Source organism: Callionymus lyra, chromosome 16, assembly GCF_982586985.1.
Source record: "Callionymus lyra chromosome 16, fCalLyr1.hap1.1, whole genome shotgun sequence".
Taxonomy (NCBI): domain Eukaryota; kingdom Metazoa; phylum Chordata; class Actinopteri; order Syngnathiformes; family Callionymidae; genus Callionymus; species Callionymus lyra.
In genome coordinates, this window is record NC_141833.1 from 21352877 (window position 1) to 21373634 (window position 20758).

The 20758-nt window shown below is 37.6% G+C and overlaps 1 protein-coding gene across 1 annotated transcript in view; it reads left to right on the forward strand.

The window, feature by feature from the left end:
* Nucleotides 1–2628: 2628 nt before the first annotated feature.
* The window catches only part of prkci (protein kinase C, iota), a 37378-nt gene continuing 19248 nt past the window's right edge, over nucleotides 2629–20758 (forward strand). The window contains exons 1-5 of the mRNA XM_087811590.1: nucleotides 2629–2931; nucleotides 15377–15498; nucleotides 17096–17185; nucleotides 19039–19089; nucleotides 20021–20106. Coding sequence (XP_087667716.1) covers nucleotides 2849–2931; nucleotides 15377–15498; nucleotides 17096–17185; nucleotides 19039–19089; nucleotides 20021–20106 — 432 coding nt within the window. The 5' untranslated portion in view covers nucleotides 2629–2848. The remainder of the gene's footprint in view (nucleotides 2932–15376; nucleotides 15499–17095; nucleotides 17186–19038; nucleotides 19090–20020; nucleotides 20107–20758) is intronic.

Here is a 20758-nt window from a genome sequence, read left to right on the forward strand (position 1 = left end):
CGGTGCGAAAGAGACGGAGAGGTGGAAACGGGGAAACAGCACCACCTCGTGTTGCGGAGGAATCATTACACGCTGGGATTCATACCTGAAAGCTTGTTTTCAGAATTAAAAACTTTTGTTGCGAGTTTTGTAAACACAACATACATTTTATTTTTACCCAGAAGTGGAATAAAATAGCGGGTTAATATTTTTGCTGATTTATTAATCCATCTTTTTAGTCTTAGATTAAATAAAACTAGGAAATTCAGGTTAGTTTTACTACTATTTCTATTTGTTTCTGTTTGTCTGTTTTTTGTGTGTGTGTTTTTTGCACGGTATGTTTAATATAATTTGTATTAATTAATTAATCTTTTCTTTTTCTGTTTCTATTGTGAACTTGCTGGTAAAATAACTTTAAATACATTTCCCAACCTTGTGACAAATAAAGGAATATCTTATCTAATATGTTATATATATTATTCCATCAAAATTTTATTCTGAAAGTATGTTAACTTAGTTTTAAAAAATATGTATTTTATTCTAGAAGTTGCTGTAGAAGTATTTCTTCTGAAATTTCTACTGTTTTTTTTCTCATTGAAGTACGACGTATGTTCTGTTCTGTGTTGCTGACAGGTCAGTGTTTAAGAAAAGGTTCACAACTTTAATGTCACCATCACACCAGGTCTTTTATAAACAATTTCTGCCCCATATTAACATTTTCTTTTGTATTTGATCAACCAGATTTTATTGTTGATGGTACTTATTAGCAAAAAAAATACATACTTGTGATTTGATTAATAAAAAGTGATGGAGGTCAAGAGTTCTTGTTTATTTAAAAAAAAACATGTTTTGCTAAAAGTATCGTAAGTACTGTGTGCATTTTAATTCCATAAAATATAAATAGCATATATTGATACCCAAAGAGAAATAAACCAAAAATAATTAACCTTAATATAAACAATGATATTATGTTTAAAAATGAAAATAAATGATTCAATTATTTTTTACATTATTGTATTTCCTCCATATTTTTGCTAAAAATGATCATCAGCAATAGATAATTATTGATAAAATACAAAATAATAACAATGATTAAAAAAATCTTAGCAGAAATTATTTATTGACATATTTATTTGTGTTCTTTCAAGGGGACGTGAACATTTTTTTCGTTTTTTAAAACACTTACTTATTGGCATTGCTTAACAAAAACACTGCCCTCTGGTTGTTTCCTAAAATAGTTTCAGTGTGAAAAAGATGGCAGTTTCAAGTTTATTTTGATCCAATGTATTACTTTCAGGAAGAGGGAACCTCTAAGCAAAAATATTAATTTTGTCCATTATATAAATACAAATTACTTACTTACTTACATTTACAATCCTGGCTCAACATTGCAATTGGTGAGATTATTTTGTATGTAGATGCAGCAATAAGTAAAAAATAAACCGTTATATAGAAGCCGTCAAGCCACAAATAAATAATTTAATATGAGGGGAAAACTTAAGAAAATACATAAACAAAAGGACCTTTTTAATTAGCCTTACATTGATTTCATATAATTGTATTTATTCAAAATTGCTTTTATTTTAATATTCTATAGAAAAATGCACATTTCATAAGTAAGAATAAAATACCTCAAATTCAAAATGAAAAAATGTTATTAAGAAATAAAATAAATGTAATTCAAAATACATTTCATTTAATAAATATGATATACAAGTATCAAGACAAATATAAATATAACATCAATAACTGTACAAAGGACAGTTAAACGGAGAAAAGAGGAGAAAAAAAGTATCGAGATATTTTACAAGTTTTATAGAGATTTGAATCCGAATCAGAATCAGAATCCCTTTATTGTCCCGCGAGGGGAAATTCCTTTTAACAAACAGCAAGAGCAGTATACCAGAAGAAAAATAAAACACCCAGAAATAAAATATTAAAAAGAAAATAAAAAAATCTAAATGGAATTGAAAATAAATCTGTACTATATTATATACACTTTTAATCATATTTACAAAAATAACAAGAAGAAAAGTTAAGTTAAAGTTAAATAAGTTGTTAATTAGCCATCAGAAACATTTCTAAATGTTTTTTGAATATTTTGACCATAACCTTGTATAATATATTGTTGTTAAACATATAATGATTTTGTATTTATCTAGTAATACACACAGAACGCATGTTGTGGTATGTTCAAGTCTGAATCAAGTGCGTTTATTTTAAATCCTGAATCTTCTTGACCTCGAGCTCTCATGTTCCAACAAAATAAAGATGCGTCACACGTGAACAACTACCGTCTGCCTCGAACATGACATCATTCTTCACATTATTTCCATGTGGCAGCTCTTGAAAGCATCATGTCTTCAGGGTGTTCGTGATGTCCGAGCTCAGATGTTGGAGCGTGAACCTCACGTCGCTCTCACCTCCCCCCGCACCCAGCGCAACTTGGTATCGCCTTAAAGTGTCAGGAATTTCAAATGTGAAAAAAAAGGTTAAATCCGTGATTTTTTAGTCATTTAAAATTAATCTCTAAATTAATTCGTTTATATTTTGTTTTCGTGTTTGATAACGCGATGAATAAAGTTTAGATCGTTATCAAAATACCAGGAATCCCCCCCCGTGCATTCCGACGATGGTTCGCTCCAGTATTAGGCCTCTGCAGTAGGGAGTTGTTGGTGGAGCCGCAAGTTTATTCCTACTTTATAGTTGATATTTCACTACACTTTCCTCCGCGAACACGCCTTTTTTAAATTTTTTAGCCATTTTACCTTCGGTTCCCCCCCCGCTCGCTGTTCCAGCCCGGGGTGTTGGGTGTGGCGAACACTTCGGACGCGAGCACCGGGGAGTCGCACTGACCGCGGCGGGGCTGATGATGCCGACGTTGCGGGACAGCACCATGTCCCACCCCGGAGAGAATTCCCACCAAGTCCGGGTGAAAGCCTACTACAAAGGGTAAGCCCCTCGTCTGAACCCACCTTACGGTGTTTTTATCTTCGTCACCACCGGGACTTTTTCCTAAAAAAGATGTGCGATAAGTTGAGCTAACGCGAGCTAACTTATGCTAGCGGATGCTAACGAAGGTAAACTTGACGAGGCGGTCAGACAGGTGAGGCTTGACCAGGTGTTTGACAGGAGGGGTCCCGGGGGATCTCTGTTCCTCAGCAGGACTCTCTTGGAAACATCTTAACAAGCGTCATGACTGCGTTGGAAGTGGTTTTATTTCCTCGTTCGAAGCTAGCATCGATCAACAAACCTGACGTGAAACTGAGTTTACAGGCCAAGTTTCACCAGATTACAGCCTGAAAGTCGTGCCTAGAACCTCCCACTGGACTCTCAGGGATCTGGACTGAAACTTCCAGCTACAGGAAATCACTGCAGGCTGATAATAATCGCAGTGAGACAGTCGAGACAAAGTATTTTAAGGTTGTAAAAATGTCAACATCAGAAGCAGTAGAAGCAGTAAACACAGGCTGTTATCATCAGGTAGTTTCCTGGTATAAATCATCTGTTGATCCATAACTTGTTTCATTTGTAAATGTTTATTCTATGTGGGATTTCTTAATTTATTGTTTCTATAGTTCTGGATAACAAGCTTAAAGTTTCCGATACCAATACCTTCACCTCAATATTAGTTCCCGATTGATTCTTTTTTTTCAATACCAACTTCATGAGATTAATTCTAACAAAAAAAAAAAATGACAACACACAAAGTACACATCTTAAGTTTACAAACATTTTAGCCTCAAAGCTGTTGCCTTAAAAAAACAAAAAAGAAGAAGTTGCAGTTCAAAAGTAACTTCTGGAACTCCTGTTATCAGTTTTATCTTGCCCTTTAAAGTATATACTTTATTGAATATTGTTTTGATTGTATAAGCGCTTTGTGACCCTGGTCTGGAAAATCACTATACAAATAAAAATGACTTACTTACTTCAATGAGTGACGATTCAATGTGAAGTTCACGGCCTTTGTCGCTTATCAGTTTCTCTCCATAATCCAAACATTTTTCAAGTCACGCGTGTACGTGAAAAGACAAAGTGTGTTTCAATACTATCAAGAAGTTTCAGTCGGTGCCTCCAAAGAACAGTTTAATGACAGTAAATAACTGTTTATACATCAAGTTTTTCTCTTGTTTATGACACTTTTTAAGTCATTTAAGTTGGTCTTCTTGTAGAGATGTCTAGGAAGTCATGCTGAAGAGACTCTGATCATTTATTCTACCAGCAAAACTCCTAAAAGTACCTACATTTAAGCTGATTTATGTTATTTAATGTGACTTTAAAATGTGCTAAAGACATTCAGTGCTTTGTGTTATTTAAAGATCTGATTGTAAGACAAATATTTTTAAAAGTTACTGCTGAAATGATGAACAAGTTACATAATGAATGTGTTTTATCTGTTTGGAAGTTTTATTCCTGAATTTTTAAATCTATTTTCTAATAAGTTTATTTTTCTGTTTGTGTTGGAACATCAAACTTAATTAACAGCATCATTTATATCCCCTGTTAATATCAATGGTCTTCTTGGTTCTTTTGTTTGTGAAATTCATTTTAAAAGATGTATCTACTTAAAGTTGTTCATAATAACATGCATTCATTTTGAGTCTGATCCAACAATCCAAGAGATACTTTGATTGTGAACATTAATAGATCTCTGTTGTCGCCGGCGTTCGACGATACGAGGCCAGATCTTGTCGCTACGATAAGTGTCGACCTTCTCCCGTCCGTGATTGGAGGCTGGCCAAGACCCGAAAATCTTGAAGTGCAAGTTGACTGCACTGAGACCTGTTGCGTTTCCTGCGTGACACACCTCAGGAACGCTTACACACCACCGTCATTAGGTGTCATGGCTCTGAGCGAAGCATGTCAGGTATTCGTGATGTTGCCGCTGAGGAATCTCTGCTATGCCGCTGGAGAGGGAAAGGCTTATCGGCAGGACACCAGTGTGCATTAAGAAAGTATGTTTTTGTTTCCCCTGCGAAGGTTGGGACTCTGGACAGCTGGTTAAAAGTTAACCTAAATCGCCTTCGTTGTTTGAACCGGACATTTTTTCCCACAGCTGGCATACAGACGCGTCAATGTTCTCGTTATTTAGTGTTCATTGGCGGTGCTTAAATATTCAAAAGTATAAACTGGAGGTGATTCATATAAAATTAAAAGCAGCTTTTAAAACTTTAGTTCCTGTTTGATAATTGACTCTTGTAAAGGAACAACAAACAAAATATATTACATTACGTGTGTGTATATATGTATATGTATACATGTATATGTTGAACATGATGGTGATTTGTGCATTAAGGCTAAAACTTGAAAAAGCTGTAAAACTAGTAATGCTACTTGCTATTCGCTAGTTAGCATCACAAACCCGTTTACATTTAAGTGATAATAAAACTAAATTATAACCCAGAATCCGAGATGCTAATAAATACAAGTCGATCTAGTGCTTATCCTCATTCCAGTAAAGACAGAAACATACTTTGTTATATTATATATATATATATATATATTTATATTTAAGGATATATCTGTACGTTTGTGTTGTAAAAACTGTCAGATAATCATCACAGTGTGTTTTAAGAGATGTTTTCTGAACTAGAACGTGAAATGAAGCGTCCACCGTTCTTCCTCCTCCCATCACGAGAACACCGCCCTGTTGTTGTCACTTCTTTTCGTCTCTATTCTGGTGTTCCGTGAACAGTCGCTGTGCAAACAGTCAGGTTAGTGTCCGTCCGAGCAGCCGGAGCTGTCGCTGGTGTTTCTGTGGAGACGAGGAACTGCTAGAGTGCGATGGTACTCTGGCGACAGAAGTCGGACTGAAAGTGTTCCTCTTTTAAAGCGTGTACAAAATATGGCGTGAGAAACGACAGTGGGAGTTAATAAGTGTTTTGTAAAAAGATATTCACCAGCTTGCATAAACGATGGAGTTATTTTGGTCCTCAGAAGAAGATCCAGGTTTACTGTTCAAAGGCTCTGCCATCTGCATCAGCGAGGCCAGCCTTTGTAGAAACCATCGCTGCTTCTGCCTGACTTGCTTTTTTACTTTTGCTCGAGTTAAACCTTTGGATACAACATTTCTGAACTGTTTTCTATCAATCTCTCTGAAAGGAAGGGGTGTCAAGAACCTGGTGATACAATACCTATCAGAATACAGGGTAAATAATACCATATATAGTGATAGATGATACTGTAGTAACGAGTATATATTTGTAGTATTGTCAAGTACTTGACTCTGGTGTTGTAGTATTTACAGACCACATGACCCTTGACGAAGTAGTAACTGCTTTCATTTGTTTTTAAACCAAAATATGTCCAAACATCAGCTTTAAAAGCTGCTGGAGTCACTGTATCCTCTCGTCCTCAGTCGTAACTGCTTTTATTGGTTTTCAAACCAAAATACGTCATAATGTCAGCTTTAAAAGCTGCTGGACTCACTGTATCCTCTCGTCCTCAGTTGTAACTGCTTTTATTGGTTTTCAAACCAAAATACGTCATAATGTCAGCTTTAAAAGCTACTGGACTCACTGTATCCTCTCGTCCTCAGTTGTAACTGCTTTTATTGGTTTTCAAACCAAAATACGTCATAATGTCAGCTTTCAAAGCTACTGGACTCACTGTATCCTCTTGTCCTCAGTTGAAACAGCTTTCATTTGTTTTCAAACCAAAATGTGTCCAAACATCAGCTTTAAAAGCTGCTGGAGTCACTGTATCCTCTCATCCTCAGTCATCATGGGAATCTTGCAGGAAAATTGTTTTATTTTCTTTTACATGCACTTTATTGAACACTGAACCACAAAATAACAATGTAACCCATAATGTATGATAATATTAAAAAAGAAAAACGCTGAAGTTCCATCGATTATCAGAACAGTATCATGAAACATAATTCTGCGATAAATTGCTATATTTTCTAACATGTCCTAGTTTAGTTGAAGGCTACAAACATGGCTCCTGCTGTGAGTGAGGTGACTGTGTTGCCTGGAGACCAGAGCGTCCTGCAGAGATCAGGGTTTCTTTCAAACTGACCTTAATGTGACCAGAACTTGGTGTGTCTGCAGACGTGGAGGGTCATGTGGGTGGTCGTCCAAATATAATATGTATTTACAGTTACAGCAGTTGACTTTTGTTTGATTTGATTTTTAAAAATGTATTTCTTCACCTGCTCTCATTCATCCCATTTTGTTCAAGAGTAGTTGTTTCAGTGTCATCATAATATTGAATACAACATTTTAAATGTTCTTGTTTCTATTGAATTTAGTTTCAAAAATCAAAAAAATGTTTTTAAAATTAACGTTTACGGTTACAAGGTTTTTTTTTTAATTTTGTAAATTTTTTTGCACATATAGTTTGATAATCTAATTATAAAAATTAAAAATGCAAACTTAAATGCATCGCCTTTTAAATACAATATATAATTGTTGGTATATAGGTGACACCAGACAATACTATAAGAATGCCGAGCTACTTGATCAAACTCTCATACGATCATACGATCATATCACATATATCACATGATATATGATATATGATATGAGAACACAATCTAGTAGTAATCTGTCCGTCAGAATATTTATACCAACATTTTTATATTTAATTATCTATATATATATATATATATATATATATATATACATATATGTATAATTTATAATGTATTATAATTATAATTTTGTTTTATATATACTGTATATTTAAAGCAATTAAATTCTATAAGTTCTATATTGAAAAATTGATTTTCTTTTAACAATTGAATTAAAAAATGCAATATCTTCAAAATTAATGAATTTTGATATTCTTATTCCAACAATTCAATAATAATGAATTTAAAAATATATATATGTTTTTTTAATTCGTAGCCTTTAGATTTCATCATAATTATTTACTGAAAATATTTTCTAAAATATATTTTGTAATTATTAGTGATTAAGTTGTTATAATATAATATATAATAGTACGACCAGACATTACCAACAGAGTACCAAGCTAGTCGATCACATTTTCAGCTAAGCATGGTTTCACTTTAATACCAACATTTATATATTGAATATATTGAATTAAAAAGGCTACAAATTAAAAAATGTAGAATTTAGAAAAGGTATTTTTGTTAAATACATTTTTTTTATTATTCAATTCATTTTTATTTATTTTTATCAATAATTGCTGTATTGTTGTGGCTAATTGGGGAAAAAAAACAACAATTTCAGTAAAGTTCTACCTACCTACATAATTCTATACTTAAGAAAATAACATTCCAATAAAAAATTCAAGTTTCATTGTCGGTTAAGCTTCAGTTGTTGGACCATTGCACTGATGGCACTGATGGAGTTTGAAGGAGTGAAGACGGCAGGTGTTCTCCGAGAAGGTGTTGAGAAGAGGGCAGACCTGCTCGTGTCTTGTCAGAGAGATGGATGGTTCTGGAAGCCCGTGGAAGCCCAGAGAGGCGTCCTGACCCTCCTTCCTGCTTGAGCGCTCACCAGTGACGAATGGCTTCACGCCGGGCAGATGGGGCTGATGATTCTGAATCATGGCAGTTAAGACGCCGGGGGCACGGGCCGACAGTTCCCCCCCGACCTCCCCCCGATCCCTCGCCACAAATCCTCCTCTGCTCATTTAGATGTTCGCCGGGACGTCACCGAGGAATTCCAGGTCCGTGTGGAACGCCACTTCCTGCCCGTGACTCACCACGATGAGAGGGATCTGGCGTCTTCTCACCTTTTTTTTTTTAACAAAAAACAAGAACCTCCACTTGAATCTCTGACCTCGACGACAGAACCTCAGATATTAGCCGTAAAGCTGGAGAATTAAGTCTAACCTTGTGATCGCCGTGATGCTGAGATCAGCTGTTTGTGTGTGTGTGTGTGTGTGTGTGTGTGTGCGCTTCAGCAGGTTTCCACTAGAGGTCAACCAGATCTAGTCTATTGAAGCCGACGAGAGCTGCTCAGTGGTTTCACTTCTATTCTGTTGGACTGAAGGAAGGAAGTCATTTAATAATGAATTCAATATTTTATTATTATTGATACACATAATCCTGATTGACGTTTAAGTAAATATACACATAATAATTGAATTTTGTAATATTTAAATTGGGGGTCTCAAACTGGTCACCAGAGGTCAATTCCAGGGGAGACTAGGTCACGAGCCTTTGACAAATGTGATTTATATTTTATTGTTGAATGTTTTGAGGGTTGATATACCTTTTTTAGTTGTCACAGCAGTTTAAAAAAACATACACACTAAGAGTGTTAGAAAATATCAATACAGGTTTTTCATAAATTTAAATATCATTCGAAGTGTCGTTCATTTTTTGTGTTGCAATTCAATCTGCGGCCTCTAGATGGCAGCCGTTATGATGTCCTCCGCACCTTAAAGAGCAATGAAATCCTGGGTATGACTGAGGACAAGAGGATACAGTGAGTCCAGCAGCTTTTAAAGCTGATGTTTGGACATATTTTGGTTTGAAAACAAATGAAAGTAGTTACGACTTTGTCAAGAGTCATGTGGTCTGTAAATACTACAACACCAGAGTCAAGTACTGGACAATACTACACATATATATACTTGTTACTACACTATCACAACACCAGAGTCAAGTACTGGACAATACTACACATATATACTTTTTACTACACTATCACAACACCAAAGTCAAGTACTGGACAATACTACACATATATACTTGTTACTACACTATCACAACACCAGAGTCAAGTACTCCACAATACTACACATATATACTTGTTACTACACTATCACAACACCAGAGTCAAGTACTGGACAATACTACACATATATACTTGTTACTACACTATCACAACACCAGAGTCAAGTACTGGACAATACTACACATATATACTTGTTACTACACTATCACAACACCAGAGTCAAGTACTGGACAATACTACACATATATACTTGTTACTACACTATCACAACACCAGAGTCAAGTACTCCACAATACTACACATATATACTTGTTACTACACTATCACAACACCAGAGTCAAGTACTGGACAATACTACACATATATACTTGTTACTACACTATCACAACACCAGAGTCAAGTACTCCACAATACTATACATACTGTATATACTTGTTACTACATTATCACAACACCAGAGTCAAGTACTGGACAATACTACACATATATACTTTTTACTACACTATCACAACACCAGAGTCAAGTACTCCACAATACTACACACATACCCTGTATCATATCAGCAGATTCTTGCCAATACACACTACTAATAAATACCCAATATATTAAAATATAAATTATACATTTATTATTAAAAAAAAATACTGAAAAAAACTATGATAAAAGAAACATTAATAATAATGAATACTAAAGACAATGGAATAATAATATAATTGTATAAGAAAAACAACAATCATTAAAAAATAATAATAAAAATATCAACAACAATAAATGTAAGTACAAAAATGTTCTTTTAATGCACAAATTACAGACTTACAAGTGGGAGGGGGGAGTTATAAACACTATCTTACACATTTATAATGCGCTATTTTCTGGATATTTTTATTTGTTTTATGGTTTGAGAATCAAAGCTACTGTACGTGTTAAATGAATGTGTTATTTTATACATTTCAAGTATGTGCGAGTCGTTTGATGTTGCGAACGATAAAAGTTGAACAAAGATCTTCTTTTCATCCTTTGTTCTCGTCGCTGCAGTCATTAGCTGAGTCGGCGTCAGGGAGGATGTTGTCTCGAGGTGGTCCACGCACAGGGTCAGAACCCATGGTTCCCCGGGGTTTAATGAACACCCACAGCTCAGACCCGCTTCCACGTGACCTGCTTGAAAGTCACCTGCCGTCATTAACGCTCCGTCTGGCTCCTGTATTCTCTCCTGTGATGTTGCTCCGGGAGCCGGTGTGCCAGGGTTACAGGCTCAGACCCGACTCTCCTCCTCCTCCTCCTCCTCCTCCTCCTCCTCCTCGCCCTCCTCCTCCTCCTCCTCCTCCTCGCACAGGCCATGATTAACACCAGGAGGAAGATGAGTGAGAAAATGCAGCCGTGATGGGAGGAGGTGCAGACATTAGTCTGAGGCTCGCATCACTTTATCCTCTGCTCGGCTGCATTACATCCTTTAAGTGTGTCATTACTTACGCCTTAACTTATCCCGGGACTGTCGGAGGGAGATGTTTTTTTTAATCTCACTTCACACCATGCTCTGGTCACGAGTGTGGAACCATGATCATGAATTCTACTGTGAATTACCTTCAACATTTTCATTTAATTGTTATTTAATATCAAAATATGTAAACGATCTTAATAGTAAACGAAAGGATAAGCAGATGCTAGATTGTTTATTGGCAAGTGTCTGACGATATGATGCGTATCACGATAAAAGGATACGATATATATTGATTGTGTGGTAACAAGTGTATATATATACGTGTAGTATTGTCGAGTACTTGTCTCTGGTGTTGTGATAGTGTAGTAAAAAGGATATATGTGTAGTATTGTCCAGTACTTGACTCTGGTGTTGTGATAGTGTAGTAACAAGTATATATGTGTAGTATTGTCCAGTACTTGACTCTGGTGTTGTGATAGTGTAGTAACAAGGATATGTGTAGTATTGTCCAGTACTTGACTCTGGTGTTGTGATAGTGTAGTAACAAGTATATACGTGTAGTATTGTCCAGTACTTGACTCTGGTGTTGTGATAGTGTAGTAACAAGGATATGTGTAGTATTGTCGAGTACTTGTCTCTGGTGTTGTGATACTGTAGTAAAAAGGATATATGTGTAGTATTGTACAGTACTTGACTCTGCTGATGTGATAGTGTAGTAAAAAGGATGTATGTGTAGTATTGTCCAGTACTTGACTCTGGTGTTGTAGTATTTACAGACCACATGACTATTGACGAAGTCATAACTACTTTAATTTGTTTTCAAACCAAAATATGTCCAAAAATCAGCTTTAAAAGCTGCTGGACTCACTGTATCCTCTCGTCCTCAGTCAACACCGGGATCTCGCGCCTACTCTTCCTTTAGCTGCGATGTACGTAATGACTGCTGCCATCTAGAGAAAGGAAGTTTAAGTCCAACAAGCGCTGTGAATATTTTATTTTATACACACTTTATTGAACCGAAAAACTATAAAATAACAATGATATAATATATATTATAATGTATTTTAATACTAGCATGTGAATACATCTGATACAGTATCGTGAAGAAATATTGATACAATTGAATATCACAATAGTTTAGCGATACTCGAATAAAATGACAATCTGACTCACCATCTATACGTCTATAAACTCTCTTACAGTCCAAATACCACTCTATCTTTCATCCCCTTCTCACTCCCTCTCAGTGAACTCATCCCTTCTCCTGCGTTCTTCACTCCTCTGACAAGTTTCATTAGTTTGAAAGGATAATTATGATCCAGTTTTAAGATGTATTTTGGGTTCTATCGTTTGTACTGTTGTCAACTAATAAAACCTGGAGGCTAGTATTCGCTACTTTGAGAGAGAGTCGCTCAAAACCAGCTGCTGTAGTTTCTATTAGAACAAGGACAGTATTTTTTAATAATAAATGTTCATTTTCCAGTGAAAAAGCTGTGACCCTGCGGTGACCAGACTCCTGTTGTGTCCTTGGCTTCCTCGGTAGATGTCCTGGGAAGTGTGTGTGTGTGTGTGTGTGTGTGTTATTTACTTCATGTGTCACGGTTTTATATTCATGCTGTGCAGCTCTCAAGTTAATGAAAAATGGCCCCCATCTTTGATGACGGTAGTAAACAGAGTGCAAGGTCTCCTCTTACAACCCTCCTCACCTCTTGCTTTCGACTCCGCTCGCATCTTTACGTTGCAAACATGTTATTTTTTAATGCGCCGCACCTCTATCTCCTGACATGTGCGACTGTAAAGATGCTCCTCTACCATCTCATCCGACCCCCCCATCTGTGAGGACCAGTGAGGCCGGCCAGATGGCTGAGCAGGAATCAATTCTAATGATGCCTTGAAATAAAAATGCCTGGCAGAGGGCGCCCAATATAATGTCAGACATTATATCACATTATAAAATGTGCTCGCACGTGACAGTGAATAAACGTAGCATGTCACCAAGTGCAGATGGATCCACACATCACAAATGGAAAAGACTTCCCTCGGTCCTGTTCACACACATGGATGTTTTACGACACGTTGTGGAGTCTTGGTCTCTGACTTTAGGTGTATTTAGTGGACCTGGGTTGGTTCAGAGTCAACAAAGGATCGGCTACTGTGCAACGTTCAGAAGGATTTATTACCTTTATTACCTTTTTTACTGCCTGGGTTCATTTGTAGGATTTACAAATGCATTTCATGTCATTTTCAGGTTTGGTTTGAGATGAGCTAACTAGCAGAGCTGTGTATTTTTGGTGAATCTGACGATTGGATACGTATCAGGATATACAGTTGTTAACGTACTGTGATGCCATTGGAGCAAATATGTTGGTTGTGTTGTAGTATTTACAGACCACATGACTCTTGACAAAGTCGTAACTGCTTTCATTTGTTTCCAAACCAAAATATGTCCAAACATCAGCTTTAAAAGCTGCTGGACTCACTGTATCCTCTCGTCCTCAGTCGTAACTGCTTTCATTTGTTTTCAAACCAAAATATGTCCAAACATCAGCTTTAAAAGCTGCTGGACTCACTGTATCCTCTCGTCCTCAGTCGTAACTGCTTTCATTTGTTTTCAAACCAAAATATGTCCAAACATCAGCTTTAAAAGCTGCTGGACTCACTGTATCCTCTCGTCCTCAGTTGTAACTGCTTTCATTTGTTTTCAAACCAAAATATGTCCAAACATCAGCTTTAAAAGCTGCTGGAGTCACTGTATCCTCTCGTCCTCAGTCGTAACTGCTTTCATTTGTTTTCAAAACCAAAATATGTCCAAACATCAGCTTTAAAAGCTGCTGGAGTCACTGTATCCTCTCGTCCTCAGTCGTAACTGCTTTCATTTGTTTTCAAAACCAAAATATGTCCAAACATCAGCTTTTAAAGCTGCTGGACTCACTGTATCCTCTCGTCCTCAGTCGTAACTGCTTTCATTTGTTTTCAAAACCAAAATATGTCCAAACATCAGCTTTAAAAGCTGCTGGACTCACTGTATCCTCTCGTCCTCAGTCGTAACTGCTTTCATTTGTTTTCAAAACCAAAATATGTCCAAACATCAGCTTTAAAAGCTGCTGGACTGGTCATCGCTTGGATTTTTTGCAAGATTTGATAGTTTAAATTAAACACAAAATTAAAAAAAATGTAATCAGTGCTGTTGAATATTAATCCGTGAATACATTTAAGCGTATCAATATTCTATTTAAGGGTATCGTACATGCCTACTAACAAGGAAGGGGTTCAAATTAGACTGTGATCTAGATCACTGTCTGGATGCAGGTAGTTTAGATAGTTGCTGACCTCTATGACCTCTAACCGTAAAGTATACAAAAACACATGTTGCAGTTCCTTGGTGACAAAATGTGTTTCCATTCTTGATGATTCTAGCCTTCACAATTCTTAAATCATGGAAGTTTTTTATAAATGAATGGTATACTTTTATTAAGCCATGTGAAATGAGCTCCTTGGCAGCGGTATGTTTCTGTGTTGTCGTTTCTTTTCAAGAGGTCGTTCAAAAAGGACAAGACGTGATCAGATGAATCCGTCAAATATGTTTGTTTCAGTGTGTTTTTCTTGCATCGTCAGTCAATCTTGTTTTGTCTGAAACGGACAGAAATTATTAGTCGTTGGTTTTTTGACCTTCATTTGTATCATTAAACCTTCACAAGTGTCTCTCAACACTTTTTCTTCTGTCTTCAACACTTGTCTATTTCTAGAACATCTTCTTATATAACAGCCTCTCAAATTCTGCACTGACGGGTCCACCAAAGAAGTGAGACCGTCTCGCACACTAGACCTTTTTAAAGCCTTTTTTATCCTTTTCCTTTTTTCTATTTAGCGATCAGTTCAGTTTCCGGAGTCTTTTTGGCTCGGTCGGGATGAGGATCAGCACCTCTGAGTCACAGTTTAATGATAGAAAAACAATATGTGTTGGCGGCGAAACCTAGTTATTGGAATAAAAGATTTATTCTAACGAGAAAATCAAGATTTTTCCAATAACGTCCGGTGAAGACGGCCACAAACCTGCAGATGCTCAGATTGCATGTGAACTCAGGATTAGGGATGATAGTGAGACTTCCTCGGATGAAGTGACGGAGCAAACGGAAGTCTGGATGCTGCTGATAAACGTGTCGTGGAGCAGCGACAGATAAGGCAGTCGCCGAAGTGAATATCTCGCCGATTGAAACCACTTGACAAGGAAATCGTGTTTATTTTTTATTCACCATCTCGTGACCTCTTATCGAGTGTAAAACATGTTCCCGTCTCTCCGCAGGGATATCATGATCACACACTTCGAGCCGTCCATCTCGTACGAGGGCTTGTACGGCGAGGTGCGAGACATGTGCTCCATGGACAATGACCAGCTCTTTACCATGAAGTGGATCGATGAGGAAGGTGAGTGTTCACTTTCAACAACTAATGCCAGCGTGAGTCGCACACCGTGAGTGAAGCAGAGACGCCTGACGACGGTTCACCATGTATTTACAAACACAAATATTTAACTTCTTTTGGGTGGTTTTCTGAGTTGAATTTACTTATAAAGAAATTAGGATTAAAATCAAAATATTGGATTTTTTTCTTCTGAGATATATTAAACTGCAGCTTCACACATCAAAATAGCCACTAACGAAAAAACATGTTTGTTATGAACATATTTTCAAATATTATTTTATTGACTTAATACCCGGGAAATCATAAATCACATTACAATAGCAATATTTTCTACTTTTCTATCATTAAAAAAGAAGAAAAGACAAAAAAATAACATAAAATATAAGAGTTTTATAGTAATAATAACAATAATAAATACATTACATTGATTAAACATGTTATGTTATGTTTACACTCTTTTTATATCCTTTTATTAACATCCAGACCATCTTGAATTATATTGAATAATCTATTCCACTCTATTTTTCAATAATTACAAAATACAAATAAGACACGGCAATACATTAAAAATGAATAATAATAACACATTTGATAAATATATAGATGAAGGCAGATTTTTTTGTTATTTTATAAATAAAAATATAAACGAATAAATGCATACAGTTTATGAAAGACAGATGTGAAAAATGATCATATATCAAATAAAACTACTATTTTTATTACAAAAGAAAATAAGACATAAATAACAAAAAAAAACTTCTACTTATAAGAAAAGCAATAAATAAATACATAGAATTAATGAAAGAGAAAATAATAAAAAATAATGTCTCATTGATGTCTGGACGTTAGTTTTATTGACGCAAGATCCAAGAATTTATATTATATTATGAATTATATTATTAAAGACAAAAATACGAGAAAAAAAACCCTCATTAAACTAATGAATTATAATTATACATTCAATAAGTAATTGCATTGAAGTCATGAAAAATTTATTTTATTTCATGCATGTCCTTTTTTTTACATAAGAATCCAGCCAATCAGATATAACTTTACAATGTCACTACTTTTATTCTATTTTTAATTAGAAATAATTATGAAATAATTGGCGATGGGCACCACGTCCATCAGGTGCAAGAGAAGGAGAAATGAAAAGTTGAACGTAATAGTCCCCAGTCGTCAGTCACTTAACCAAGTAACGGTTTAGGAAAAGATGGATCCGTCAGATCACTGGACTCCGGAGAAGGTCAGAGTTTCCCAAACTAATTACTGGGATCATTTGTGACTGCCGGGCCTGAAGCACATTATCATCTCAGTCATTAGCGCTGTTGCTGGAAGATGCCAGACACTCGTAATGAAGCACTGGAGTCACTGTCAGCTGCAGCTTCTCTAACCATGGAAACCACATGACTGTCGTCGCCATCGACACCCCAAACTAACGTCGAATCCACTTGTTTTTAGTGGCTGAAAAAAAACGAGCCGGCTCTGATTTAAAATGGTTTCAAGCGCCGCCATGAATCTCCTAACGTTGATATCCTCACGACGTTCTCCTGCTGGCGTCTGATAATTGACTGACACCCCGAGTCTCCCCCTGTGTTAGGTGACCCCTGCACGGTGTCGTCGCAGCTGGAGCTGGAAGAAGCGCTGCGCCTCTACGAACTCAACAAAGACTCCGAGCTCATTATTCACGGTGAGTCTTTCCCCGGCGCACACCGTGATCTTATGCACCGCGGAATTACTTTCTTTTTTTTCTCCTCATCCTCCTCTCTCCGCTCGCCGACAACCAGCCGCTGGTAACCTTGTATCATCGGCCTCTAATGAACAGTCATACACGTATATATACACAATTAAAAACATTAAGATGATGGTTTGGCTATTAGCAGATCATGAGACGAGATCCTGACAATAGTGTCTCTGTGGTTTCATTAAAATAAACAAGGATATGTAAACATTCATAAATAAATGTTCTTTACCTTCAGAAAGACATTTTTAATGGATTCCAAAAATGTCGTTTATAGCATCACAAGATAAAGCGATTGTATCGTTGTTTTCTCTTCAACCGTCTTCAATACCCTCAAGATGTTCTCGTAGAAAAACACCTTCTAATTAATCTTGTTTTCTACAAACTCACTTCATTAAAGGGGAGGAACACGACTACATGGTGGAAGATCTGGAAGAATCTTCTCGGGTTTGATGTTTCCCTCACCAAGTCCTCCTGACTCCCATCTGTGCTCGTCCTCTTGATTGACACCTCGTCATGTCCTCGTTAACCACATCAACGACGCTCATTAGTTTGTCTTCCTCTCTTTCATCTTCAACGTCCTTCGTTCCGTCCGAGTCTCTCGTCACCACGTGTCCAAACATCCGTCCATCATGTTTTATTTGTTATTATTATTCATACATGATGAAACATAATATCATTGAAAAACAGAACATTAAATGAAGGATTACTTACAGTTTGTATTTCATTCATTCATTGTCCATCGCTTTATCTCTTGTGGGGGTCGCGGGGAGACTGGATTCTATCCCAGTTTATCGGGCGAGAGGCAGGGGACACCCTGGACAGGACGCCAGTCTGTCTCAGGACACACAAAGACAGACAACCATTCACACACACACTCATACCTATGGACAATATCCCTCAAGTTCTCAATCAACCTCTGAGTGTTTTTGGACTGTGGGAGGAAACCGGAGTGCCCGGAGTAAACCCACGCAACACAGAGGGGAACATACGACCTTGACACAGAAAGGTCACAAGTTGGCTCGACCTGGTTTCATGTCAATTGTGTAGAATAATAACACGAGTGTACAGCAGTAACTCCACGGATGCAAAGTTCTTCTTCCTGCTCGTCTCGTGTACAAGTGCGTGACGTCTTCACAACAAATGTTTACTTCTGCGCCGACCCGTGACGACGACCTTTCTGAACCCCCCCCCCTTCGACGTCAGGACCCCGAGCCAGTTCTGCTGCTCATCTAAAGAAATAGTTCAACTTCATGAATCAGACAAGGCCGTAGATCTCACACCGGCTTGATTGACATGTGAGAGTTTGACCCGTGGGCTTCGGCGGCGGCGGCGGCGACTGTAAAGGTTTTAATCTAACCAGGTCGCCGGTGGAAGACGGGGCCGCGTCTGTGTCGATGGGGGGTCGCCCGGTCCAGCTCGCTAACAAGCTTGTTGGCTGAAGCCCACGCCTCACCTCTGACTCACGATATCTCGCTCTCTCTCTCGCTCTCTCTCTCGCTCTCTCTCTCGCTCTCTCTCTCGCTCTCTCTCTCGCTCTCTCTCGCTCTCTCTCTCGCCCTCGTCTCTACGTTCAACACATTCTCATGCGTTATCGTGAGTCGACCTCGGGCCGCGGGCGACGTCGCGTCCGCAGGTCGGCGCTAACGACCACATAAAGTTCACGCACACGAGCCTCCAGGTGTGGAGTTCACCTGTTGTCACCTGTTGTCACCTGTTGTCACCTGTTGTCACCTGTTGTTACCTGTTGTCACCTGTTGTTACCTGTTGTTTCTGTGTTAACATGAAGCTTCTCTTCACAGTCTTCCCATGTGTGCCGGAGAAACCGGGGATGCCCTGTTCAGGAGAAGACAGTGAGTTCCTGATCATCACTATTTCTGCTTTTAAATTCATTTATACACATTATAAACATTGCACGTTTAAGTCGGGTTTCAAAACCCTCTTATTACCCCCTCGATGTTCTCATAAAATGTAGCCTCCAGCCTTGTTTTACATCTTAATAGAATATAATATAATATTAATATGTTCAGGCTTTTCCTTGATTCTCTGAGACTCTTGTGTTTGTCTCTGTGACCTTTAAAGTATATATTTTATTGAGTATTGTTTTAATTGTTTAAGCGCTTTGTGACCCTGGAAAAGCTCTTACTTACTAATATAACAATCTTAATTTATATATTAAATGTCCTTAAGCGCCAGGTATTTGTAACCAGGCTGCGCAAAAAAAACAACACAATTAATGCATATAATTTGTGTTCTATTGATTATATTACTGAAGAATAAAAGGTGTTTTATTTCTAAAAAGACGTTTTTTTTCTTAAATACAATTAGTCTTAACTCTTGACCCGTCAAGATGCTGATCTCAGTCAAGTTTACGCCACAAATAAACCTGTAAATAGTAAAAAAAATATTATTATTTTTAAATAATAATAAAAACAAGGGGCTTTTATGATTCATTGTTACTTTTACTTTTTAAAGTCTATAATGTTGACATTAAACTGGTCTGTAGTGTAAAAAAAAAAGGATGTTGACGTCTGTCGATCAAAATGCTAGCATGTCAGTCATCAGTGATGGTCTCTGGTTAAATGTATAAATTATGAATTTAAAGAAGAAATGTAAGAAAATGGATGAAAACAAGAGACTCTTCGAACTCACAACAACAACGTGATATCAATTTTGACTAGTGTTCATTTAAAACGTTTAGTTAAATTCCAGTTTTTATCTAATTTCCAAGTGTTTAACGACAGAATGACGATCACAGAATAATTTTTCTTTCACGTCCTACAGAGTCGATATATCGACGAGGAGCTCGACGCTGGAGGAAGCTTTACTACGCCAGCGGACACGCCTTCCAGGCCAAACGCTTCAACAGGGTGAGTCACTCCAGCCGAGTCACTCCTGAAGAGTCACTCCTGAAGAGTCACTCCTGAAGAGTCACTCCTGAAGAGTCACTCCTGAAGAGTCACTCCTGAAGAGTCACTCCTGCAGAGTCACTCCTGCAGAGTCACTCCTGAAGAGTCACTCCTGAAGAGTCACTCCTGAAGAGTCACTCCTGAAGAGTCACTCCTGAAGAGTCACTCCTGCAGAGTCACTCCTGAAGAGTCACTCCTGAAGAGTCACTCCTGAAGAGTCACTCCTGCAGAGTCACTCCTGAAGAGTCACTCCTGAAGAGTCACTCCTGAAGAGTCACTCCTGAAGAGTCACTCCTGCAGAGTCACTCCTGAAGAGTCACTCCTGAAGAGTCACTCCTGCAGAGTCACTCCTGAAGAGTCACTCCTGAAGAGTCACTCCTGCAGAGTCACTCCTGCAGAGTCACTCCTGAAGAGTCACTCCTGCAGAGTCACTCCTGCAGAGTCACTCCTGAAGAGTCACTCCTGCAGAGTCACTCCTGCAGAGTCACTCCTGAAGAGTCACTCCTGCAGAGTCACTCCTGAAGAGTCACTCCTGGAGAGTCACTCCTGGAGAGTCACTCCTGAAGAGTCACTCCTGCAGAGTCACTCCTGCAGAGTCACTCCTGAAGAGTCA